Source organism: Hemibagrus wyckioides, linkage group LG11 (genome assembly GCF_019097595.1).
Source record: "Hemibagrus wyckioides isolate EC202008001 linkage group LG11, SWU_Hwy_1.0, whole genome shotgun sequence".
NCBI classification, from domain to species: Eukaryota; Metazoa; Chordata; class Actinopteri; order Siluriformes; family Bagridae; genus Hemibagrus; species Hemibagrus wyckioides.
The window spans coordinates 34,341,259-34,365,944 of NC_080720.1; the positions used below are offsets into that span (position 1 = coordinate 34,341,259).

At 44.7% G+C, this 24,686-nt stretch overlaps 1 protein-coding gene across 2 annotated transcripts in view; it reads left to right on the forward strand.

The window, feature by feature from the left end:
* The first annotated feature begins 3,192 nt into the window (after positions 1 to 3,192).
* usp40 (ubiquitin specific peptidase 40) overlaps positions 3,193 to 24,686 on the forward strand; it is a 43,538-nt gene continuing 22,044 nt past the window's right edge. The window contains exons 1-5 of one of the 2 annotated variants that reach the window (XM_058402645.1): positions 3,193 to 3,575; positions 3,772 to 3,897; positions 3,969 to 4,036; positions 4,121 to 4,234; positions 4,323 to 4,487. In XM_058402645.1, coding sequence (XP_058258628.1) covers positions 3,488 to 3,575; positions 3,772 to 3,897; positions 3,969 to 4,036; positions 4,121 to 4,234; positions 4,323 to 4,487 — 561 coding nt within the window. In that variant the 5' untranslated portion in view covers positions 3,193 to 3,487. The remainder of the gene's footprint in view (positions 3,576 to 3,771; positions 3,898 to 3,968; positions 4,037 to 4,120; positions 4,235 to 4,322; positions 4,488 to 24,686) is intronic. The other variant, XM_058402646.1, reaches the window with a different exon arrangement.

A 24,686-nucleotide genomic window follows, 5' to 3' on the forward strand; every position in this document is an offset into this window, starting at 1 on the left:
TTTAGTTTGAAGCTCATGCAGATCATATCACTCGGGTAGCCTTCTGTCATCTCAGAAATATCGCTAAGATAAGAAATATGATGTCACTTCATGATGCAGAAAAACTAGCTATCTGCTTGCCTGCCTGCCTGTCTGTATGTCTATCTATCTGTATGCCTGTCTATCTATCTACTCAATTTCAATTCAATTCAATTTTATTTGTATAGTGCTTTTAACAAAGAGCATTGTCTCAAAGCAGCTTTACATAAGAAACAAAATAAGAAACAACAAACATACAAACAGTCCTAGATGTTATCCCAAGTGAGCAAGCCTGAGGCAACTGTGGCAAGGAAAAACTCCCTTAGATGGTATGAGGAAGAAACCTTGAGGGGAACCAGACTCAAAAGGGAACCCATCCTCATTTGGGTGACACAGGAGCGTGTGATATGAACACTGTCCTTTCTGCATTCATGTATAGTCAGTCGTGTGAGGCAGATACAGCATGTGCACAGTGTTGTGGAAAATTAATAAAGAGATTGTTGTGGTCCACATAGGGTTGGCGGCGTGACTTTGAATACCCCAGTCGTCACAAAGCCGAACCTGACTGGAGCTGGTCCATCTCTGGATGCCACTGGAGCTGGCACGATCTCCGGATGCCTCTGGATGGGTAGAAGAAGGGAAACAAGTGGAAAGTAATTAGCATAGCTGCCTTTCATGATATTAGCAGCACTAGATGATAATGTGCATTTAATCAGATGTACTGGAGCACAAGATTAAGGGATGTGTTAAATGTATGCCAGGAAATAATATCTATAAAGAGATAAGTCTTTAGTCTGTGTTTAAACTGGGAGACTGTGTCTGAGCCCCGAACACTGTCAGGAACACTATTCCAAAGTTTAGAAGCTAAATACGAAAACGCTCTACCCCCTTTTATAGACTTTAATATTCTGGGAACTACCAGAAGTCCAGAGTTTTGTGATCTTAAAGAGCGTGGTGGAGCTAAACCATTTAGAGCCTTGAACGTAAGTAGTGCTATCTATCTATCTATCTATCTATCTATCTATCTATCTATCTATCTATCTATCTATCTATCTATCTATCTATCTATCTATCTATCTATCTATCTATCTATCTATCACCATCGTCCCTGTGCCTAAGAAGTCTACGGTTTCCTTCCTCAATGACTATCGTCCCGTCGCACTCACACCAATCGTGATGAAATGCTTCAAGAGGTTCGTCATGAGGCACATCAAGTCACAGCTACCACCTTCACTGGTCCCCTTGCAGTTTGCGTATCGTCCTAACCGCTCCATGGACGACGCCATCACCACAACCCTCCATCTGGCCCTCACACACCTGGACTGTAAAGACTCCTACGTTCGAATGATGTTCATAGATTTCAGTTCAGCATTCAACACAATCATCCCTCAGCAGCTGATTGAGAAGCTGAGTCTCCTGGGCCTGAACACCTCTCTCTGCAACTGGATCCTGGATTTCCTGACTGGGAGACCTCAGTCAGTCCGGATCAGGAACAGTATCTCCAGCACCACCACACTGAGCACTGGAGCTCCTCAGGGCTGTGTGCTCAGTCCACTGCTGGTCACTCTGCTGACTCACGACTGTGCAGCAATGCACAGATCCAACCACATCATCAAGTTGGCCAAGGGGCAGTGGTGGCTCAAGTGGTTAAGGCTCTGGGTCGTTGCCCGGAAGATCAGGGGTTCAAGCCCCAGCATCGCCAAGTTGCCACTGTTGGGCCCTTAACCCTCTCTGCTCCAGGGGCGCCGTATCATGGCTGACCCTGCGCTCTGACCCCAACCTCCAAGGATGGGATATGCGAAGAAAGAATTTCACTGTGCTGTAATGTATATGTGATGTTTCTGTTCTGTTCTGTTCTGTTAAAGTTCATCAGCAAGAACGACAAGTCAGCTTACAGAGAGGAGGTGCAATGGCAACAACCTCTCCCTGAACGTTGACAAGACTAAAGAGATGGTTGTTGACTTCAGGAGAGCACAGAGTGACCATTCTCCACTGTCCATCGATGGATTCTCAAGAGCACCATTGGAACTTCACCTGGTCACTCAACACCAGCTCCATCACCAAGAAAGCCCAGCAGTGCCTCTACTTCCTGAGGAGCCCATCTTCCTCCCTTCTACAGATGGTCCCTCACACACACTCTTCACCCTCCTGCCATCTGGAAAGAGGTACCGGAGCATTCGGGCCTCACAACCAGACTGTGTAACAGTTTCTTTCCTCAAGCCATCAGGCTCCTCAACACCTGGGACTGAACTGTTCTACACTCTCTCACACACACACACGCACTCTCACTCAGGACTGAACTGTTCTACACTCTCTCACACACACACACTCTCACTCAGGACTGAACTGTTCTACACTCTCACACACACACACACACACTCTCACTCAGGACTGAACTGTTCTACACTCTCACACACACACACACACACTCTCACTCAGGACTGAACTGTTCTACACTCTCTCACACACACACACACACACTCTCACTCAGGACTGAACTGTATATTAACTCTCTATCTCTCTCACACACAGATACACACACACTCTCTCTCTTGACTGTGTGGACGTGCACACACACACACATAATTTATACTGTTCATTACTTACTGCACTATCTCTACCTGTCATCTGCTGCTATAGTTATATTTATGTTTATTCTATTTGCACTACCTCAACCGCTGCTGTGTATTTTTGCACAATATTTTTGCACAATACTTTTTTACATCATTTCACTTTATCTATTTTATTTCACTTACATTCCAGTACACGTTCTTTTCTTTCTTTTCGGTGCTAAGTGTCCTGTGTTCTTTTGTGTTGTCTTTATTGTATTTATTGTCTTTTGCACTGTCTTGTCTATGCTCTGTTTGCACCTAGCTGCACACTGTGCACTTTACGTGACTAAGACAAACTTCTGTCCTAGCTCTGTGTTGTGTTTTGTGTTGAACTTGTTGTTGTATGTTTCTGTAGCACCAGGTCCTGGAGATACGGTGTTTCATTTCACTCTGTACTGCGTCAGATATATGTGGGGGAAATGATAATAAAGCTTCTTGAATCTTGAATCCATCCATCCATCTCCCACTAGAGGTCGCCATTATCACAACTTTCCGCCTGAATATCCCGGAAGTGTAGCTGTGGTTTATAACTCTATTTCCCATGGTGCACTGCGGCGTTGTTTCTCTGAGAGGAGAACATGGCTGCTCGCTGAACACAGATTCAGCTTCATCTCTACATTCCGCCGTTTATTCAGAAACAGACACCGCGGACTGACTTTTTCATTATTATTGCAGTGTTAATTAACAATGAGAAGCAAATAAATAAAGACTTTAAGAAGCAGCGTGTTTGTTTTTGAGTTCCAGGAAGTAGCAGTGACACAAGTGTTGAGTATAATGTCCATTAAAGCGGTCAGGAGGCAGTGTGTTAGTCAGAGGAGATAGCAGAGTGTCCAGCTCGGTGTTTACACACAGCTGTAATGACCATGTCCATGTTCGGAGATCTGTTCGAGGAGGAAGAGGAGAGCACAACTAACACCACAACTAACAGCATCAACCAGGGCAAAGGTATGTATGTGTGTGTGTGTGTGTGTGTGTGTGTGTTAAAGGTGCCTAAATGTTAAGATCCTACATTTTCCAGGTCAGGTGTGTTGAGTAAGGAATAAATCCTCCAATCAGAGTCCAGAGGTACTAAATCAGTGTAGTAGTAGTAGGGTAGTGCTAGTGACCTGTGTGTGTGTGTGTGTGTGTGTGTGTGTTATAGGGAAGGTGTGTGAGCCGCCGCCTCCTCCTCGAGGGAAACTGAAGCTGATCGGAATTAGAAATCAGGGATCAACATGTTACCTCAACTCACTACTGCAGACCCTGTTACACACACCTGAGTTCAGAGGTGAAGCACAACACACACACACAGTAGTTCAGAGGTAAGACACAGGTTTAACTCACTGTGTGTATCCACAGAGGAGTTGTTCAGATTGGGACCTGAGGAGCTTGGCAAGCTGGGGGATAAAGACAAACCTGATGCTAAGGTGTGTGTGTGTGTGTGTGAGGTGACTTTGTCCATTAAATCTTAAAGAACATTCAGTTGAGTGTGTGTGTGTGTGTGTGTGTAGGTGCGTGTGATTCCTCTGGAGTTGCAGAATCTGTTTGCTCGGTTGTTACTGTTGGATGAACAAACAACAACGACTACAGCACTGACCGAGAGCTTTGGCTGGACCAACAGTGAGGTACACACGTACACACACACACACACACACACACACACACACACCTCATTAGTTCACCTGACTTATCTAGAGGTATGTATGTGTGTAGAAGACAGCTCAGCAGGATGTTCAGGAGTTGAACAGGATTTTGTTCAGTGCGTTAGAGTCGTCTCTCATCGGGACGTCTGGCTCCAGTCTGATACAGAGGCTCTACCACGGAACCCTGATCAACACCATCACCTGCAGCCAGTGCCACAACCTCAGCGAGAGACAGGTGGTGTGAGTGTGTGGTGTGTGTTTGAGTGTGTGTGTGGTGTGTGTTTGAGTGTGTGTGTGGTGTGTGTTTGAGTGTGTGTTAGTGTGTGTTTGAGTGTGTGTTAGTGTGTGTTTGAGTGTGTGTTAGTGTGTGTTTGAGTGTGTGGTGTGTGTTTGAGTGTGTGTTTGAGTGTGTGGTGTGTTAGAGTGTGTTTGAGTGTGTGTTAGTATGTGGTGTGTGTTAGTGTGTGTTAGTGTGTGTTAGTGTGTGGTGTGTGTTAGTGTGTTTGAGTGCGTGGTGTGTGTTAGTGTGTTTGAGTGTGTGGTGTGTGTTAGTGTGTGTTTGAGTGTGTGGTGTGTTAGTGTGTGTTTGAGTGTGTGGTGTGTGTTAGTGTGTGTGTTAGTGTGTGTTTGAGTGTGTGTTAGTGTGTGTTTGAGTGTGTGGTGTGTGTTAGTGTGTGTGTTAGTGTGTGTTTGAGTGTGTGTTAGTGTGTGTTTGAGTGTGTGGTGTGTGTTAGTGTGTGTTTGAGTGTGTGGTGTGTGTTTGAGTGTGTGGTGTGTGTTATTGTGTGTTTGAGTGTGTGGTGTGTGTTTGAGTGTGTGTTAGTGTGTGTTTGAGTGTGTGGTGTGTGTTTGAGTGTGTGGTGTGTTAGTGTGTTTGAGTGTGTGTTAGTATGTGGTGTGTGTTAGTGTGTGTTAGTGTGTGGTGTGTGTTAGTGTGTGTTAGTGTGTGTTAGTGTGTGGTGTGTGTTAGTGTGTTTGAGTGCGTGGTGTGTGTTAGTGTGTGTTAGTGTGTGTGGTGTGTTAGTGTGTGTTTGAGTGTGTGGTGTGTGTTAGTGTGTGGTGTGTGTTAGTGTGTGGTGTGTTAGTGTGTGTTAGTGTGTGTTAGTGTGTGTTAGTGTGTGTTAGTGTGTGTTAGTGTGTGTTTGAGTGTGTTGGTGTGTGTTGGTGTGTGTTGGTGTGTGTTGGTGTGTGTTGGTGTGTGTTGGTGTGTGTTGGTGTGTGTTGGTGTGTGTTGGTGTGTGTTAGTGTGTGTTAGTGTGTGTTTGAGTGTGTGGTGTGTGTTGGTGTGTGTTGGTGTGTGTGGTGTGTGTTTGAGTGTGTTTGAGTGTGTTTGAGTGTGTTAGTGTGTGTTTGAGTATGTGGTGTGTGTTAGTGTGTGTGGTGTGTGTTAGTGTGTGTTAGTGTGTGTGGTGTGTGTTAGTGTGTGTTTGAGTGTGTGGTGTGTGGTGGTGTGTGTTTGTGTGTGGTGTGTGTTTGTGTGTGTTTGAGTATGTGGTGTGTGTTAGTGTGTGTTTGAGTGTGTGGTGGTGTGTGTTTGAGTGTGTGTTAGTGTGTGGTGTGTGTTAGTGTGTGTTTGAGTATGTGGTGTGTGTTAGTGTGTGTTTGAGTGTGTGGTGTGTGTTTGAGTGTGTGGTGTGTGGTGGTGTGTGTTTGAGTGTGTGTTTGTGTGTGGTGTGTGTTAGTGTGTGTTTGAGTATGTGGTGTGTGTTAGTGTGTGTTTGAGTTTGTGGTGTGTGTTTGAGTGTGTGGTGTGTGTTAGTGTGTGTTAGTGTGTGTTTGAGTGTGTGGTGTGTGTTTGAGTATGTGGTGTGTTTGAGTGTGTGTTTGAGTGTGTGTTTGAGTGTGTGTTTGAGTGTGTGTTTGAGTGTGTGTTTGAGTGTGTGTTTGAGTGTGTGTTTGAGTGTGTGGTGTGTTAGTGTGTTAGTGTGTTAGTGTGTTAGTGTGTTAGTGTGTTTGTGTGTTTGTGTGTTAGTGTGTTTGTGTGTTAGTGTGTGTTTGTGTGTGGTGTGTGTTTGAGTGTGTGGTGTGTGTTAGTGTGTGTTTGTGTGTGGTGTGTGTTTGAGTGTGTGGTGTGTGTTAGTGTGTTTGAGTGTGTGGTGTGTGTTAGTGTGTGTTTGAGTATGTGGTGTGTGTTAGTGTGTGTGGTGTGTTAGTGTGTGTTTGAGTGTGTGGTGTGTGTTTGAGTGTGTGTTGTGTGTTAGTGTGTGTTTGAGTATGTGGTGTGTGTTAGTGTGTGTTAGTGTGTGTGGTGTGTTAGTGTGTGTTTGAGTGTGTGGTGTGTGTTAGTGTGTGTTTGAGTGTGTGGTGTGTGTTAGTGTGTGTTTGAGTGTGTGGTGTGTGTTAGTGTGTGTTAGTGTGTGTTAGTGTGTGTTAGTGTGTGTTTGAGTGTGTGGTGTGTGTTAGTGTGTGTTTGAGTGTGTGGTGTGTGTTTGTGTGTGTTTGAGTGTGTGGTGTGTGTTTGTGTGTGGTGTGTGTTTGTGTGTGGTGTGTGTTAGTGTGTGTTTGAGTGTGTGGTGTGTGTTAGTGTGTGTTTGAGTGTGTGGTGTGTGTTAGTGTGTGTTTGAGTGTGTGGTGTGTGTTAGTGTGTGTTAGTGTGTGTGGTGTGTGTGGTGTGTGTTAGTGTGTGTTAGTGTGTGTTAGTGTGTGTTAGTGTGTGTTAGTGTGTGTTTGAGTGTGTGGTGTGTGTTATTGTGTGTTTGAGTGTGTGGTGTGTGTTTGAGTGTGTGGTGTGTGTTAGTGTGTGTTTGAGTGTGTGGTGTGTGTTATTGTGTGTTTGAGTGTGTGGTGTGTGTTATTGTGTGTTTGAGTGTGTGGTGTGTGTTATTGTGTGGTGTGTGTTTGAGTGTGTGGTGTGTGTTTGAGTGTGTGTTTGAGTGTGTGTTTGAGTGTGTGTTTGAGTGTGTGTTTGAGTGTGTGTTAGTGTGTGTTTGAGTGTGTGGTGTGTGTTAGTGTGTGTTTGAGTGTGTGGTGTGTGTTTGAGTGTGTGGTGTGTGTTAGTGTGTGTTTGAGTGTGTGGTGTGTGTTAGTGTGTGTTTGAGTGTGTGGTGTGTGTTTGAGTGTGTGGTGTGTGTTAGTGTGTGTTAGTGTGTGTGTTAGTGTGTGTTAGTGTGTGTTAGTGTGTGTTAGTGTGTGTTAGTGTGTGTTAGAGTGTGTGGTGTGTGTGGTGTGTGTTTGAGTGTGTGGTGTGTGTTAGTGTGTGTTTGAGTATGTGGTGTGTGTTAGTGTGTGTGGTGTGTGTTAGTGTGTGGTGTGTTAGTGTGTGTTAGTGTGTGTTAGTGTGTGTTGGTGTGTGTTAGTGTGTGTAGTGTGTGTGGTGTGTGTTAGTGTGTGTTTGAGTGTGTTTGAGTGTGTTAGTGTGTGTTTGAGTGTGTGGTGTGTGTTAGTGTGTGTTTGAGTATGTGGTGTGTGTTAGTGTGTGTGGTGTGTGTTTGTGTGTGGTGTGTTAGTGTGTGTTTGAGTATGTGGTGTGTGTGGTGTGTGTTAGTGTGTGTTAGTGTGTGTTAGTGTGTGTTAGTGTGTGTTAGTGTGTGTTAGTGTGTGTGGTGGTGTGTGTGGTGGTGTGTGTTTGTGTGTGGTGTGTGTTTGTGTGTGTTTGAGTATGTGGTGTGTGTTAGTGTGTGTTAGTGTGTGTTAGTGTGTGTTAGTGTGTGTTAGTGTGTGTTAGTGTGTGTTAGTGTGTGTTTGAGTGTGTGTTAGTGTGTGTTAGTGTGTGTTAGTGTGTGTTAGTGTGTGTTAGTGTGTGTTAGTGTGTGTTAGTGTGTGTTAGTGTGTGTTTGAGTGTGTGGTGTGTGGTGGTGTGTGTTTGAGTGTGTGGTGTGTGTTAGTGTGTGTTTGAGTATGTGGTGTGTGTTAGTGTGTGTTTGAGTTTGTGGTGTGTGTTTGAGTGTGTGGTGTGTGTTAGTGTGTGTTTGAGTGTGTGGTGTGTGTTTGAGTGTGTGGTGTGTTAGTGTGTGTTAGTGTGTGTTAGTGTGTGTTAGTGTGTGTTAGTGTGTGTTAGTGTGTGTTTGAGTGTGTGGTGTGTGTTAGTGTGTGTTTGAGTGTGTGTTAGTGTGTGTTTGAGTGTGTGGTGTGTGTTAGTGTGTGTTTGAGTGTGGTGTGTGTTAGTGTGTGTTAGTGTGTGTGTTAGTGTGTGTTAGTGTGTGTGTTAGTGTGTGTTTGAGTGTGTGTTAGTGTGTGTTTGAGTGTGTGGTGTGTGTTAGTGTGTGTTTGAGTGTGTGGTGTGTTAGTGTGTGTTTTAGTGTGTGGTGTGTGTTAGTGTGTGTTTGAGTGTGTGGTGTGTGTTAGTGTGTGTTAGTGTGTGTTAGTGTGTGTTAGTGTGTGTTAGTGTGTGTTAGTGTGTGTTAGTGTGTGTGGTGTGTGTTTGAGTGTGTGTTTGAGTGTGTGTTTGAGTGTGTGTTTGAGTGTGTGTTTGAGTGTGTTTGAGTGTGTTTGAGTGTGTTTGAGTGTGTTTGAGTGTGTTTGAGTGTGTTTGAGTGTGTTAGTGTGTTAGTTAGTGTGTTAGTGTGTTTGTGTGTTAGTGTGTGTTTGTGTGTGGTGTGTGTGGTGTGTGTTTGAGTGTGTGGTGTGTGTTAGTGTGTGTTTGTGTGTGGTGTGTGTTTGAGTGTGTGGTGTGTGTTAGTGTGTGTTTGAGTGTGTGTTAGTGTGTGTTAGTGTGTGTGGTGTGTGTTAGTGTGTGTGGTGTGTGTTAGTTTGTGGTGTGTGTTAGTGTGTGGTGTGTGTTGTGTGTGTGTGGTGTGTGTTAGTGTGTGTTGGTGTGTGTGGTGTGTGTTAGTGTGTTTGAGTGTGTGGTGTGTGTTTGAGTGTGTGGTGTGTGTTAGTGTGTGGTGTGTTAGTGTGTGTTAGTGTGTGTTAGTGTGTGTTAGTGTGTGTTAGTGTGTGTTAGTGTGTGTTAGTGTGTTTGAGTGTGTGTTTGAGTGTGTGTTTGAGTGTGTGTTTGAGTGTGTGTTTGAGTGTGTGTTTGAGTGTGTGTTTGAGTGTGTGGTGTGTTAGTGTGTTAGTGTGTTAGTGTGTTAGTGTGTTTGTGTGTTTGTGTGTTAGTGTGTGTTTGTGTGTGGTGTGTGTGGTGTGTGTTTGAGTGTGTGGTGTGTGTTAGTGTGTGTTTGTGTGTGGTGTGTGTTTGAGTGTGTGGTGTGTGTTAGTGTGTGTTTGAGTGTGTGGTGTGTGTTTGAGTGTGTGTTGTGTGTTAGTGTGTGTTTGAGTATGTGGTGTGTGTTAGTGTGTGTTAGTGTGTGTGGTGTGTTAGTGTGTGTTTGAGTGTGTGTTTGTGTGTGGTGTGTGTTTGAGTATGTGGTGTGTTAGTGTGTGTTAGTGTGTGTTTGAGTGTGTGGTGTGTGTTAGTGTGTGTTTGAGTGTGTGGTGTGTTTGAGTGTGTGGTGTGTGTTTGAGTGTGTGGTGTGTGTTTGAGTGTGTGGTGTGTGTTAGTGTGTGTTTGAGTGTGTGGTGTGTGTTAGTGTGTGTTTGAGTGTGGTGTGTGTTAGTGTGTGTTTGAGTATGTGGTGTGTGTTAGTGTGTGTTAGTGTGTGTTAGTGTGTGTGGTGTGTGTTTGAGTGTGTGGTGTGTGTTAGTGTGTGTTAGTGTGTGGTATGTGTTGGTGTGTGTTTGAGTGTGTGGTGTGTGTTTGAGTGTGTGGTGTGTGTTTGAGTGTGTGGTGTGTGTTTGAGTGTGTGGTGTGTGTTAGTGTGTGTTTGAGTGTGTGGTGTGTGTTAGTGTGTGTTTGAGTGTGGTGTGTGTTAGTGTGTGTTTGAGTATGTGGTGTGTGTTAGTGTGTGTGGTGTGTGTTAGTGTGTGTGGTGTGTGTTTGTGTGTGGTGTGTGTGTGTGTTAGTGTGTGTTTGAGTGTGTGGTGTGTGTTTGAGTGTGTGGTGTGTGTTTGAGTGTGTGGTGTGTGTTTGAGTGTGTGGTGTGTGTTTGAGTGTGTGGTGTGTGTTAGTGTGTGTTTGAGTGTGTGGTGTGTGTTAGTGTGTGTTTGAGTGTGGTGTGTGTTAGTGTGTGTTTGAGTATGTGGTGTGTGTTAGTGTGTGTGGTGTGTGTTAGTGTGTGTGGTGTGTGTTTGTGTGTGGTGTGTGTGTGTGTTAGTGTGTGTTTGAGTGTGTGGTGTGTGTTTGAGTGTGTGGTGTGTGTTTGAGTGTGTGGTGTGTGTTAGTGTGTGTTTGAGTGTGTGGTGTGTGTTAGTGTGTGTTTGAGTGTGGTGTGTGTTAGTGTGTGTTTGAGTATGTGGTGTGTGTTAGTGTGTGTTAGTGTGTGTTAGTGTGTGTGGTGTGTGTTTGAGTGTGTGGTGTGTGTTTGAGTGTGTGGTGTGTGTTAGTGTGTGTTAGTGTGTGGTATGTGTTGGTGTGTGTTTGAGTGTGTGGTGTGTGTTTGAGTGTGTGGTGTGTGTTTGAGTGTGTGGTGTGTGTTTGAGTGTGTGGTGTGTGTTAGTGTGTGTTTGAGTGTGTGGTGTGTGTTTGTGTGTGGTGTGTGTTAGTGTGGTGTGTGAGTGTGTGGTGTGTGTTAGTGTGTGTTTGAGTGTGGTGTGTGTTAGTGTGTGTTTGAGTATGTGGTGTGTGTTAGTGTGTGTTAGTGTGTGTTAGTGTGTGTTAGTGTGTGTGGTGTGTGTTTGAGTGTGTGGTGTGTGTTTGAGTGTGTGGTGTGTGTTAGTGTGTGTTAGTGTGTGGTATGTGTTGGTGTGTGTTTGAGTGTGTGGTGTGTGTTTGAGTGTGTGTTAGTATGTGGTGTGTGTTAGTGTGTGTTAGTGTGTGGTGTGTGTTAGTGTGTGTTAGTGTGTGGTGTGTGTTAGTGTGTGGTGTGTGTTAGTGTGTGGTGTGTGTTTGTGTGTGGTGTGTGTTTGAGTATGTGGTGTGTTAGTGTGTGTTAGTGTGTGTTTGAGTGTGTGGTGTGTTAGTGTGTGTTTGAGTGTGTGGTGTGTTAGTGTGTGTTTGAGTGTGTGGTGTGTTAGTGTGTGTTTGAGTGTGTGGTGTGTTAGTGTGTGTTAGTGTGTGTGGTGTGTGTTAGTGTGTGTGTTAGTGTGTGGTGTGTGTTAGTGTGTGTTTGAGTGTGTGGTGTGTGTTTGAGTGTGTGGTGTGTGTTAGTGTGTGTTTGAGTGTGTGGTGTGTGTTTGAGTGTGTGGTGTGTGTTATTGTGTGGTGTGTGTTTGAGTGTGTGGTGTGTGTTAGTGTGTGTTAGTGTGTGTTAGTGTGTGTTAGTGTGTGTTAGTGTGTGTTAGTGTGTGTTTGGGTGTGTTAGTGTGTGTTTGGGTGTGTTAGTGTGTGTGGTGTGTGTGGTGTGTGTTTGAGTGTGTGGTGTGTGTTAGTGTGTTTTTGAGTGTGTGGTGTGTGTTAGTGTGTGGTGTGTGTTAGTGTGTGTGGTGTGTGTTAGTGTGTGTGGTGTGTGTGGTGTGTGTTAGTGTGTGTTAGTGTGTGTGGTGTGTGTGGTGTGTGTTGTGTGTGTTAGTGTGTGTTTGAGTGTGTGGTGTGTGTTTGAGTGTGTGGTGTGTGTTAGTGTGTGTTTGAGTATGTGGTGTGTGTTAGTGTGTGTGGTGTGTGTTAGTGTGTGTGGTGTGTGTTAGTGTGTGGTGTGTTAGTGTGTGTTAGTGTGTGTTTGAGTGTGTGTTGGTGTGTGTTGGTGTGTGTTGGTGTGTGTAGTGTGTGTAGTGTGTGTGGTGTGTGTTAGTGTGTGTTTGAGTGTGTTTGAGTGTGTTAGTGTGTGTTTGAGTGTGTGGTGTGTGTTAGTGTGTGTTTGAGTATGTGGTGTGTGTTAGTGTGTGTGGTGTGTGTTTGTGTGTGGTGTGTTAGTGTGTGTTTGAGTGTGTGTTAGTGTGTGGTGTGTGTTAGTGTGTGTTTGAGTATGTGGTGTGTGTTAGTGTGTGTTTGAGTTTGTGGTGTGTGTTAGTGTGTGTTTGAGTGTGTGGTGTGTGTTTGAGTGTGTGTTAGTGTGTGTTAGTGTGTGTTAGTGTGTGTTAGTGTGTGTTAGTGTGTGTTAGTGTGTGTTAGTGTGTTAGTGTGTGGTGTGTGTTGGTGTGTGTTGGTGTGTGTTGGTGTGTGTTGGTGTGTGTGGTGTGTGTTGGTGTGTGTTGGTGTGTGTTGGTGTGTGTTTGTGTGTGTTTGTGTGTGTTAGAGTGTGTGGTGTGTGTTAGTGTGTGTTTGAGTGTGTGGTGTGTGTTTGAGTGTGTGGTGTGTGTTTGTGTGTGGTGTGTGTTAGTGTGTGTTTGAGTGTGTGGTGTGTGAGTGTGAGTGTGTGGTGTGTGTTTGTGTGTGGTGTGTGTTAGTGTGTGTTTGAGTGTGTGGTGTGTTAGTGTGTGTTAGTGTGTGTGGTGTGTGTGGTGTGTGTTAGTGTGTGTGTTAGTGTGTGTTTGAGTGTGTGTTAGTGTGTGTTTGAGTGTGGTGTGTGTTAGTGTGTGTGTTAGTGTGTGTGTTAGTGTGTGTGTTAGTGTGTGTGTTAGTGTGTGTGTTAGTGTGTGTGTTAGTGTGTGTTTGAGTGTGTCTTAGTGTGTGTTTGAGTGTGTGGTGTGTGTTAGTGTGTGTGTTAGTGTGTGTTTGAGTGTGTGTTAGTGTGTGTTTGAGTGTGTGGTGTGTGTTAGTGTGTGTTTGAGTGTGTGGTGTGTGTTAGTGTGTGTTTGAGTGTGTGGTGTGTGTTAGTGTGTGTTTGAGTGTGTGGTGTGTTAGTGTGTGTTTGAGTGTGTGGTGTGTTAGTGTGTGTTTGAGTGTGTGGTGTGTGTTAGTGTGTGAGTGTGTGGTGTGTGTTAGTGTGTGTTTGAGTGTGTGGTGTGTTAGTGTGTGTTTGAGTGTGTGGTGTGTGTTAGTGTGTGTTAGTGTGTGTGGTGTGTGTTAGTGTGTGTTGTGTGTTAGTGTGTGTTGTGTGTTAGTTTGTGTTGTGTGTTAGTTTGTGGTGTGTGTTAGTGTGTGGTGTGTGTTTGTGTGTGTTGTGTGTGTGGTGTGTTAGTGTGTGTTGGTGTGTGTGGTGTGTGTTAGTGTGTTTGAGTGTGTGGTGTGTGTTTGAGTGTGTGGTGTGTGTTAGTGTGTGTTAGTGTGTGTTAGTGTGTGTTAGTGTGTGTTAGTGTGTGTTAGTGTGTGTGGTGTGTGTTAGTGTGTGTTTGAGTGTGTGGTGTGTGTTAGTGTGTGTTTGAGTGTGGTGTGTGTTAGTGTGTGTTTGAGTATGTGGTGTGTGTTAGTGTGTGTGGTGTGTGTTAGTGTGTGGTGTGTGGTGTGTGTTAGTGTGTGTTTGAGTATGTGGTGTGTGTTAGTGTGTGTTAGTGTGTGTTAGTGTGTGTTAGTGTGTGTGGTGTGTGTTTGTGTGTGGTGTGTGTTTGTGTGTGTTTGAGTTTGTGGTGTGTGTTAGTGTGTGTTTGAGTGTGTGGTGTGTGTTAGTGTGTGGTGTGTTAGTGTGTGTTTGAGTGTGTGGTGTGTGGTGGTGTGTGTTTGAGTGTGTGTTTGTGTGTGGTGTGTGTTTGAGTATGTGGTGTGTTAGCGTGTGTTAGCGTGTGTTTGAGTGTGTGTTAGTGTGTTAGTATGTGTTTGAGTGTGTGGTGTGTGTTTGAGTGTGTGGTGTGTGTTAGTGTGTGGTGTGTGTTAGTGTGTGTTTGAGTGTGTGGTGTGTGTTAGTGTGTGTTGTGTGTGTTAGTGTGTGGTGTGTGTTAGTGTGTGTTTGAGTGTGTGGTGTGTGTTAGTGTGTGTGGTGTGTGTTAGTGTGTGGTGTGTGTTAGTGTGTGGTGTGTGTTAGTGTGTGGTGTGTTAGTGTGTGTTTGAGTATGTGGTGTGTGTTAGTGTGTGTGGTGTGTGTTAGTGTGTGGTGTGTGTTAGTGTGTGTGGTGTGTGTTAGTGTGTGGTGTGTGTTAGTGTGTGGTGTGTGTTAGTGTGTGTGGTGTGTGTTAGTGTGTGGTGTGTGTTAGTGTGTGTTTGAGTATGTGGTGTGTGTTAGTGTGTGTGGTGTGTGTTAGTGTGTGGTGTGTGTTTGAGTGTGTGTTTGTGTGTGGTTTGTGTGTGGTGTGTGTTAGTGTGTGTTAGTGTGTGTTAGTGTGTGTTAGTGTGTGTTAGTGTGTGTTAGTGTGTGTTTGAGTGTGTGGTGTGTGGTGTGTGTTGGAGTGTGTGGTTTGTGTTGGAGTGTGTGTGGTGTGTGTTAGTGTGTGGTGTGTTAGTGTGTGTTAGTGTGTGTTTGTGTGTGGTGTGTGTTTGTGTGTGGTGTGTGTTTGTGTGTGGTGTGTGTTTGAGTATGTGGTGTGTTAGTGTGTGTTTGAGTGTGTGTTAGTGTGTGGTGTGTGTTAGTGTGTGTTAGTGTGTGTTAGTGTGTGTTAGTGTGTGTTGTGTGTTAGTGTGTGTTTGAGTGTGTGGTGTGTGTTAGTGTGTGTTTGAGTGTGTGGTGTGTGTTAGTGTGTGTTAGTGTGTGTTAGTGTGTGTTAGTGTGTGTTAGTGTGTGTGTTAGTGTGTGTGTGTTAGTGTGTGTGGTGTGTGTTAGTGTGTGGTGTGTGTTGTGTGTGTGGTGTGTGTTAGTGTGTGGTGTGTGGTGTGTGTTAGTGTGTGTTTGAGTATGTGGTGTGTTAGTGTGTGTTAGTGTGTGTTAGTGTGTGGTGTGTGTTTGTGTGTGTTTGAGTGTGTGGTGTGTGTTAGTGTGTGTTTGAGTGTGTGGTGTGTTAGTGTGTGTTAGTGTGTGTGGTGTGTGTGGTGTGTTAGTGTGTGGTGTGTTAGTGTGTGTTTGAGTGTTAGTGTGTGTTAGTGTGTGTTAGTGTGTGTGGTGTGTGTGGTGTGTTAGTGTGTGTGGTGTGTGTTAGTGTGTGTTGGTGTGTGTTTGTGTGTGGTGTGTGTTTGTGTGTGGTGTGTGTTAGTGTGTGTTAGTGTGTGTTTGAGTGTGTGTTTGAGTGTGTGGTGTGTGTTAGTGTGTGTTTGTGTGTTAGTGTGTTAGTGTGTGTTTGTGTGTGGTGTGTGTTTGTGTGTGGTGTGTGTTAGTGTGTGTTTGAGTGTGTGGTGTGTGTTAGTGTGTGTTTGAGTGTGTGGTGTGTGTTAGTGTGTGTTTGAGTGTGTGGTGTGTGTTTGAGTGTGTGGTGTGTGTTAGTGTGTTAGTGTGTGTTAGTGTGTGTGGTGTGTTTGTGTGTGTTTGTGTGTGGTTTGTGTGTGGTGTGTGTTAGTGTGTGTTTGAGTATGTGGTGTGTGTTAGTGTGTGTTAGTGTGTGTTAGTGTGTGTTAGTGTGTGTTTGTGTGTGTTAGTGTGTGTTAGTGTGTGTGGTGTGTGTTAGTGTGTGTTTGAGTATGTGGTGTGTGTTAGTGTGTGTGGTGTGTGTTAGTGTGTGTTTGAGTACGTGGTGTGTGTGTTAGTGTGTGTTAGTGTGTGTTAGTGTGTGTTAGTGTGTGTTAGTGTGTGTTTGAGTGTGTGGTGTGTGTTGTGTGTTTTAGTGTGTGGTGTGTGTTAGTGTTTGGTGTGTGTTAGTGTGTGTTAGTGTGTGTGTGTGGTGTGTGTTAGTGTGTGTTAGTGTGTGTTAGTGTGTGTTAGTGTGTGTTAGTGTGTGTTAGTGTGTGTGGTGTGTGTTAGTGTGTTTGAGTGTGTGGTGTGTGGTGTGTGTGTAGTGTGTGTTAGTGTGTGTGGTGTGTGTTGTGTGTGTTAGTGTGTTTGAGTATGTGGTGTGTGTTAGTGTGTGGTGTGTTAGTGTGTGTTTGAGTATGTGGTGTGTGTTAGTGTGTGTTTGTGTGTGGTGTGTGTTTGTGTGTGGTGTGTGTTTGTGTGTGGTGTGTGTTTGTGTGTGGTGTGTGTTAGTGTGTGTTTGAGTGTGTGGTGTGTGAGTGTGAGTGTGTGGTGTGTGTTAGTGTGTGGTGTGTGTTAGTGTGTGTTAGTGTGTGTGGTGTGTTAGTGTGTGGTGGTGTGTGTTAGTGTGTGGTGGTGTGTGTTTGAGTGTGTGTTAGTGTGTGGTGTGTGTTAGTGTGTGTTAGTGTGTGTGGTGTGTGTTGTGTGTGTTAGTGTGTTTGAGTGTGTGGTGTGTGTTAGTGTGTGGTGTGTGTTAGTGTGTGGTGTGTGTTAGTGTGTGTTAGTGTGTGTTAGTGTGTGTTAGTGTGTGTTAGTGTGTGTTAGTGTGTGTTTGGTGTCGGTGTGTGTTTGTGTGTGGTGTGTTTGAGTGTGTGGTGTGTGTTAGTGTGTGTTTGAGTGTGTGGTATATGTTAGTGTGTGTGTGAGTGTGTGTGTGTGAGTGTGTGTGTGTGTGAGTGTGTGTGTGTTTGAGTGTGTGTGTGTTTGAGTGTGTGTGTGTTTGAGTGTGTGTGTGTTTGAGTGTGTGTGTGTTTGAGTGTGTGTGTGTTTGAGTGTGTGTGTGTGTGTGTGTGTGTGTGTGTGAGTGTGTGTGTGTGTTTGTGTGTTTGTGTGTTTGTGTGTTAGTGTGTTAGTGTGTTAGTGTGTGGTGTGTTAGTGTGTGGTGTGTTAGTGTGTGTGGTGTGTGTTAGTGTGTGTTTGAGTGTGTGGTGTGTGTTAGTGTGTGTTTGAGTGTGTGGTATATGTTAGTGTGTGTTTGAGTGTGTGGTGTGTTAGTGTGTGTTTGAGTGTGTGGTGTGTTAGTGTGTGTTAGTGTGTGTGGTGTGTGTTAGTGTGTGGTGTGTGTTAGTGTGTGTTTGAGTGTGTGGTGTGTGTTAGTGTGTGTTTGTGTGTGGTGTGTGTTTGTGTGTGGTGTGTGTTTGTGTGTGGTGTGTGTTAGTGTGTGTTTGAGTGTGTGGTGTGTGTGGTGTGTGTTAGTGTGTGTTAGTGTGTGGTGTGTGTTAGTGTGTGTGGTGTGTTAGTGTGTGGTGGTGTGTGTTAGTGTGTGGTGGTGTGTGTTTGAGTGTGTGTTAGTGTGTGGTGTGTGTTAGTGTGTGTTTGAGTGTGTGTGGTGTGTGTGGTGTGTGTTAGTGTGTTTGAGTGTGTGGTGTGTGTTAGTGTGTGGTGTGTGTTAGTGTGTGGTGTGTGTTAGTGTGTGTTAGTGTGTGTTAGTGTGTGTTAGTGTGTGTTAGTGTGTGTTTGGTGTTGGTGTGTGTTTGTGTGTGGTGTGTGTTAGTGTGTGTTTGAGTGTGTGGTATATGTTAGTGTGTGTTTGAGTGTGTGGTGTGTGTGTGGTGTGTGTTAGTGTGTTTGAGTGTGTGTGTGTTTGAGTGTGTGTGTGTTTGAGTGTGTGGTGTGTGTTAGTGTGTGGTGTGTGTTAGTGTGTGGTGTGTGTTAGTGTGTGGTGTGTGTTAGTGTGTGGTGTGTGTTAGTGTGTGTTAGTGTGTGTTAGTGTGTGGTGTGTGTTAGTGTGTGTTAGTGTGTGTTTGTGTGTGTTTGTGTGTTAGTGTGTGTTAGTGTGTGAGTGTGTGGTGTGTGTTAGTGTGTGTTAGTGTGTGTTAGTGTGTGTTTGGTGTTGGTGTGTGTTTGTGTGTGGTGTGTTTGAGTGTGTGGTGTGTGTTAGTGTGTGTTTGAGTGTGTGGTATATGTTAGTGTGTGTTTGAGTGTGTGGTGTGTGTGTGGTGTGTGTTAGTGTGTGTTTGAGTGTGTGTGGTGTGTGTGGTGTGTGTTAGTGTGTTTGAGTGTGTGGTGTGTGTTAGTGTGTGGTGTGTGTTAGTGTGTGGTGTGTGTTAGTGTGTGTTAGTGTGTGTTAGTGTGTGTTAGTGTGTGTTAGTGTGTGTTTGGTGTTGGTGTGTGTTTGTGTGTGGTGTGTTTGAGTGTGTGGTGTGTGTTAGTGTGTGTTTGAGTGTGTGGTATATGTTAGTGTGTGTTTGAGTGTGTGGTGTGTGTGTGGTGTGTGTTAGTGTGTTTGAGTGTGTGTGTGTTTGAGTGTGTGTGTGTTTGAGTGTGTGGTGTGTGTTAGTGTGTGGTGTGTGTTAGTGTGTGGTGTGTGTTAGTGTGTGGTGTGTGTTAGTGTGTGGTGTGTGTTAGTGTGTGTTAGTGTGTGGTGTGTGTTAGTGTGTGTTAGTGTGTGTTTGTGTGTTAGTGTGTGTTAGTGTGTGAGTGTGTGGTGTGTGTTAGTGTGTGTTAGTGTGTGTTAGTGTGTGTTAGTGTGTGTTTGGTGTTGGTGTGTGTTTGTGTGTGGTATGTTTGAGTGTGTGGTGTGTGTTAGTGTGTGTTTGAGTGTGTGGTGTGTGTTAGTGTGTGTTTGAGTGTGTGGTATATGTTAGTGTGTGTTTGAGTGTGTGGTGTGTTAGTGTGTGTTTGAGTGTGTGGTGTGTTAGTGTGTGTTAGTGTGTGTTAGTGTGTGTTAGTGTGTGTTAGTGTGTGTTAGTGTGTGTTAGTGTGTGTGGTGTGTGTTAGTGTGTGTTAGTGTGTGTTTGAGTGTGTGTTAGTGTGTGTTTGAGTGTGTGGTGTGTGAGTGTGTGGAGTGTGAGTGTGAGTGTGTGGGGTGTGTGTGGTGTGTGTTAGTGTGTGTTAGTGTGTGTTAGTGTGTGTTAGTGTGTGTTAGTGTGTGTTAGTGTGTGTGTTAGTGTGTGTGTTAGTGTGTGTGTTAGTGTGTGTTAGTGTGTGTGTTAGTGTGTGGTGTGTGTTAGTGTGTTTGAGTGTGTGGTGTGTGTTAGTGTGTGTTAGTGTGTGTTAGTGTGTGTTAGTGTGTGTTAGAGTGTGTTTGAGTGTGTGGTGTGTGTTAGTGTGTGTGGTGTGTGTTAGTGTGTGGTGGTGTGTTAGTGTGTGTTTGAGTGTGTGTTAGTGTGTGTTTGAGTGTGTGGTGTGTGAGTGTGTGTTTGAGTGTGTGGAGTGTGAGTGTGTGGGGTGTGTGTGGTGTGTGTTAGTGTGTGTTAGTGTGTGTTAGTGTGTGTGTTAGTGTGTGTGTTAGTGTGTGTGTTAGTGTGTGTGTTAGTGTGTGTGTTAGTGTGTGTGTTAGTGTGTGGTGTGTGTTAGTGTGTTTGAGTGTGTTTGAGTGTGTTTGAGTGTGTTGGTGTGTGTTGGTGTGTGTTGGTGTGTGTTTGAGTGTGTGGTGTGTGTTAGTGTGTGTGGTGTGTGTTAGTGTGTGGTGTGTGTTAGTGTGTGGTGGTGTGTTAGTGTGTGGTGTGTGTTAGTGTGTGTTAGTGTGTGTGTGTGGTGTGTGTTAGTGTGTGTTAGTGTGTGTTGGTGTGTGTTAGTGTGTGGTGTGTGTTAGTGTGTGTTAGTGTGTGTTAGTGTGTGTTAGTGTGTGTTAGTGTGTGTTAGTGTGTGTTTGAGTGTGTGGTGTGTGTTAGTGTGTGTTTGTGTGTGGTGTGTGTTTGTGTGTGGTGTGTGTTTGTGTGTGGTGTGTGTTAGTGTGTGTTTGAGTATGTAGTGTGTGTTTGAGTATGTAGTGTGTGTTTGAGTATGTAGTGTGTGTTTGAGTATGTAGTGTGTGTTTGAGTATGTGGTGTGTGTTAGTGTGTGTTAGTGTGTGTTAGTGTGTGTTAGTGTGTGTGGTGTGTGTTAGTGTGTGGTGGTGTGTGTTAGTGTGTGGTGGTGTGTGTTTGAGTGTGTGTTAGTGTGTGGTGTGTGTTAGTGTGTGTTAGTGTGTGTGGTGTGTGTTGTGTGTGTTAGTGTGTTTGAGTGTGTGGTGTGTGTTAGTGTGTGTTTGAGTATGTGGTGTGTGTTAGTGTGTGGTGGTGTGTGTTAGTGTGTGTTTGAGTGTGTGGTGTTTGTGTGTGTTTGAGTGTGTGGTGTTAGTGTGTGTTAGTGTGTTAGTGTGTGTTAGTGTGTGTTAGTGTGTGTTAGTGTGTGTTGGTGTGTGTTGGTGTGTGTTAGTGTGTGGTGTGTGTTAGTGTGTGTTAGTGTGTGGTGTGTGTTAGTGTGTGTTTGAGTGTGTGGTGTGTGTTAGTGTGTGTTTGAGTGTGTGGTGTGTGTTTGAGTGTGTGGTGTGTGTTTGAGTGTGTGGTGTGTGTTTGAGTGTGTGGTGTGTGTTAGTGTGTGTGGTGTGTGTTAGTGTGTGGTGTGTGTTAGTGTGTGTTTGAGTGTGTGGTGTGTGTTAGTGTGTGTTAGTGTGTGTTAGTGTGTGGTGTGTGGTGGTGTGTGTTTGAGTGTGTGTTTGTGTGTGGTGTGTGTTTGTGTGTGGTGTGTGTTTGTGTGTGGTGTGTGTTAGTGTGTGTTTGAGTGTGTGGTGTGTGAGTGTGTGGTGTGTTAGTGTGTGTTTGAGTATGTGGTGTGTGTTTGAGTGTGTGGTGTGTGTTAGTGTCTGTTTGAGTATGTGGTGTGTGTTAGTGTGTGTTAGAGTGTGTTAGTGTGTGTGGTGTGTGGTGGTGTGTGTTTGAGTGTGTGGTGTGTGTTAGTGTGTGGTGTGTGTTAGTGTGTGGTGTGTGTTAGTGTGTGTTAGTGTGTGGTGGTGTGTGTTAGTGTGTGGTGGTGTGTGTTTGAGTGTGTGGTGTGTGTGGTGTGTGTTAGTGTGTGGTGTGTGTTAGTGTGTGGTGTGTGTTAGTGTGTGTTTGAGTGTGTGGTGTGTGTTTGAGTATGTGGTGTGTGTTAGTGTGTGTTAGTGTGTGTTAGTGTGTGTTAGTGTGTGTTAGTGTGTGTTTGAGTGTGTGTTTGAGTGTGTGGTATGTTAGTGTGTTAGTGTGTTTGTGTGTTAGTGTGTGTTTGTGTGTGGTGTGTGTGGTGTGTGTTTGAGTGTGTGGTGTGTGTTAGTGTGTGTTTGAGTATGTGGTGTGTGTTAGTGTGTTAGTGTGTGTGGTGTGTGTTAGTGTGTGGTGTGTGTTAGTGTGTGTAGTGTGTGTGGTGTGTGTTGTGTGTGTTAGTGTGTTTGAGTGTGTGGTGTGTGTTAGTGTTTGTTTGAGTATGTGGTGTGTGTTAGTGTGTGGTGGTGTGTGTTAGTGTGTGTTTGAGTGTGTGTTGGTGTGTGTTGGTGTGTGTTGGTGTGTGTTGGTGTGTGTTGGTGTGTGTTGGTGTGTGGTGTGTGTTGGTGTGTGGTGTGTGTTTGTGTGTGGTGTGTGTTTGTGTGTGGTGTGTGTTAGTGTGTGTTAGTGTGTGTGGTGTGTTAGTGTGTGTGGTGTGTGTTAGTGTGTGTTTGAGTGTGTGTGTGTTAGTGTGTGGTGTGTGTTAGTGTGTGGTGTGTGTTAGTGTGTGGTGTGTGTAGTGTGTGTGGTGTGTGTTAGTGTGTGTTAGTGTGTGTGGTGTGTGTTAGTGTGTGGTGGTGTGTGTTTGAGTGTGTGGTGTGTGTTAGTGTGTGGTGTGTGTTAGTGTGTGGTGTGTGTTAGTGTGTGGTGTGTGTTAGTGTGTGTTTGAGTGTGTGTTAGTGTGTGGTGTGTGTTAGTGTGTGGTGTGTGTTAGTGTGTGGTGTGTGTTAGTGTGTGTTTGAGTGTGTGTTAGTGTGTGTTTGAGTGTGTGTTAGTGTGTGGTGTGTGTGGTGTGTGTTTGAGTGTGTGGTGTGTGTTTGAGTGTGTGGTGTGTGTTAGTGTGTGTTAGTGTGTTAGTGTGTGTTAGTGTGTGTTAGTGTGTGTTAGTGTGTGTGGTGTGTTAGTGTGTGGTGGTGTGTGTTAGTGTGTGTTAGTGTGTGGTGTGTTTGAGTGTGTTTGAGTGTGTGTTTGAGTGTGTGTTAGTGTGTGGTGTGTGTTAGTGTGTGTTTGAGTGTGTGGTGTGCGTTAGTGTGCGTTAGTGTGCGTTAGTGTGCGGTGTGTGTTAGTGTGTGTTAGTGTGTGTTAGTGTGTGTTAGTGTGTGTTAGTGTGTGTTTGAGTGTGTGGTGTGTGTTTGAGTGTGTGGTGTGTGTTAGTGTGTGTTTGAGTGTGTGGTGTGTGTTTGAGTGTGTGGTGTGTATTAGTGTGTGTTTGAGTATGTGGTGTGTGTTAGTGTGTGTTAGTGTGTGTTAGTGTGTGGTGTGTGGTGGTGTGTGTGAGTGTGTGTTTGTGTGTGGTGTGTGTTTGTGTGTGGTGTGTGTTAGTGTGTGTTAGAGTGTGTTAGTGTGTGTGGTGTGTGGTGGTGTGTGTTTGAGTGTGTGTGTGTTAGTGTGTGGTGTGTGTTAGTGTGTGGTGTGTGTTAGTGTGTGGTGTGTGTTAGTGTGTGGTGTGTGTTAGTGTGTGTTAGTGTGTGGTGGTGTGTGTTAGTGTGTGGTGGTGTGTGTTTGAGTGTGTGGTGTGTGTTAGTGTGTGGTGTGTGTTAGTGTGTGGTGTGTGTTAGTGTGTGTTTGAGTGTGTGTTAGTGTGTGTTAGTGTGTGGTGTGTGTTAGTGTGTTAGTGTGTGGTGTGTGTTAGTGTGTGTTTGAGTGTGTGTTAGTGTGTGGTGTGTGTTAGTGTGTGTTTGAGTGTGTGGTGTGTGTTTGAGTGTGTGGTGTGTGTTTGAGTGTGTGTTAGTGTGTGTTAGTGTGTTAGTGTGTGGTGTGTGTTAGTGTGTGGTGTGTGTTAGTGTGTGTTAGTGTGTGTTAGTGTGTGTTAGTGTGTGTTAGTGTGTGGTGTGTGTTAGTGTGTGGTGTGTTTGAGTGTGTGTTAGTGTGTGGTGTGTGTTAGTGTGTGTTTGAGTGTGTTGGTGTGTTAGTGTGTGGTGTGTTAGTGTGTGTGGTGTGTGTTAGTGTGTTAGTGTGTTTGTGTGTTTGTGTGTGGTGTGTTAGTGTGTGTGGTGTGTGGTGTGTGTTTGAGTGTGTGGTGTGTGTTAGTTTGTGTTTGAGTATGTGGTGTGTGTTAGTGTGTGTTAGTGTGTGTGGTGTGTTAGTGTGTGTTTGTGTGTTAGTGTGTGGTGGTGTGTGTTTGAGTGTGTGTGTGTTTGAGTGTGTGTGTGTTTGAGTGTGTGGTGTGTGTGGTGTGTGTTAGTGTGTGTTAGTGTGTGGTGTGTTTGAGTGTGTGTTTGAGTGTGTGTTTGAGTGTGTGTTAGTGTGTGGTGTGTGTTAGTGTGTGTTAGTGTGTGTTAGTGTGTGTGGTATGTGTTGGTGTGTGTGGTGTGTGTTTGAGTGTGTGGTGTGTGTTAGTTTGTGTTTGAGTGTGTGGTGTGTGTTAGTGTGTGTTAGTGTGTGTTAGTGTGTGTTAGTGTGTGTTAGTGTGTGGTGCGTGTTAGTGTGTGTTTGAGTGTGTGGTGTGTGTTAGTGTGTGGTGTGTGTTAGTGTGTGGTGTGTGTTAGTGTGTGGTGTGTGTTAGTGTGTGGTGTGTGTTAGTGTGTGTTTGAGTGTGTGGTGTGTGTTTGAGTGTGTGTTAGTGTGTGTTAGTGTGCGTTAGTGTGCGTTAGTGTGCGTTAGTGTGTGGTGTGTGTTAGTGTGTGTTAGTGTGTGTTAGTGTGTGTTAGTGTGTGTTAGTGTGTGTTTGAGTGTGTGGTATGTGTTGGTGTGTGGTGTGCGTTAGTGTGCGTTAGTGTGCGTTAGTGTGTGGTGTGTGTTAGTGTGTGTTAGTGTGTGTTTGAGTGTGTGGTGTGTGTTTGAGTGTGTGGTGTGTATTAGTGTGTGTTTGAGTATGTGGTGTGTGTTAGTGTGTGTTAGTGTGTGTTAGTGTGTGTTAGTGAGTGGTCTGTGTTAGTGTGTGGTGTGTGTTAGAGTGGGGTGTGTGATAGTGTGTGTTTGAGTGTGTGTTTGTATGTGGAGTGTGTTAGTGTGTGGTGGTGTGTGTTGAGTGTGTGGTGTGTGTTAGTGTGTGTGTGTGTGTGGTGTGTGGTGTGTGTTAGTGTGTGGTGTGTGTTAGTGTGTGTTTGAGTGTGTGTTAGTGTGTGGTGTGTGTTAGTGTGTGTTAGTGTGTGTTAGTGTGTGTTAGTGTGTGGTATATGTTAGTGTGTGTTTGAGTGTGTGGTGTGTGTTAGTGTGTGTGGTGTGTGTTAGTGTGTGTTTGAGTGTGTGGTGTGCGTTAGTGTGCATTAGTGTGCGTTAGTGTGCGTTAGTGTGTGGTGTGTGTTAGTGTGTGTTAGTGTGTGTTTGAGTGTGTGGTATGTGTTGGTGTGTGTTGGTGTGTGGTGTGTGTTTGAGTGTGTGGTGTGTGTTAGTGTGTGTTAGTGTGTGTTAGAGTGTGTGGTATGTGTTGGTGTGTGTTAGTGTGTGGTGTGTGTTAGTGTGTGTTTGAGTGTTAGTGTGTGTTAGTGTGTGTTAGTGTGTTTGAGTGTGTTTGAGTGTGTGTTTGAGTGTGTGGTGTGTTAGTGTGTTAGTGTGTTAGTGTGTTAGTGTGTTAGTGTGTTAGTGTTTGTGTGTTAGTGTGTTAGTGTGTTAGTGTGTTAGTGTTTGTGTGTTGGTGTGTTGGTGTGTTGGTGTGTTAGTGTGTTAGTGTGTGGTGTGTTAGTGTGTGTGGTGTGTGTTAGTGTGTGTTAGTGTGTGTGGTGTGTGTTAGTGTGTGTTTGAGTGTGTGGTGTGTGTTAGTGTGTGTTTGAGTATGTGGTGTGTGTTAGTGTGTGGTGTGTGTTAGTGTGTGTTAGTGTGTTGGTGTGTGTTAGTGTGTGAGTGTGTGGTGTGTTAGTGTGTGTTAGTGTGTGGTGTGTGTGGTGTGTGTTTGTGTGTGGTGTGTGTTTGAGTGTATGGTGTGTGTTAGTGTGTGTTTGAGTGTGTGGTGTGTGTTAGTGTGTGTTTGAGTGTGTGGTGTGTGTTTGAGTGTGTGGTGTGTGTTAGTGTGTGTTTGAGTGTGTGGTGTGTGTTAGTGTGTGTTAGTGTGTGGTGTGTGTTAGTGTGTGT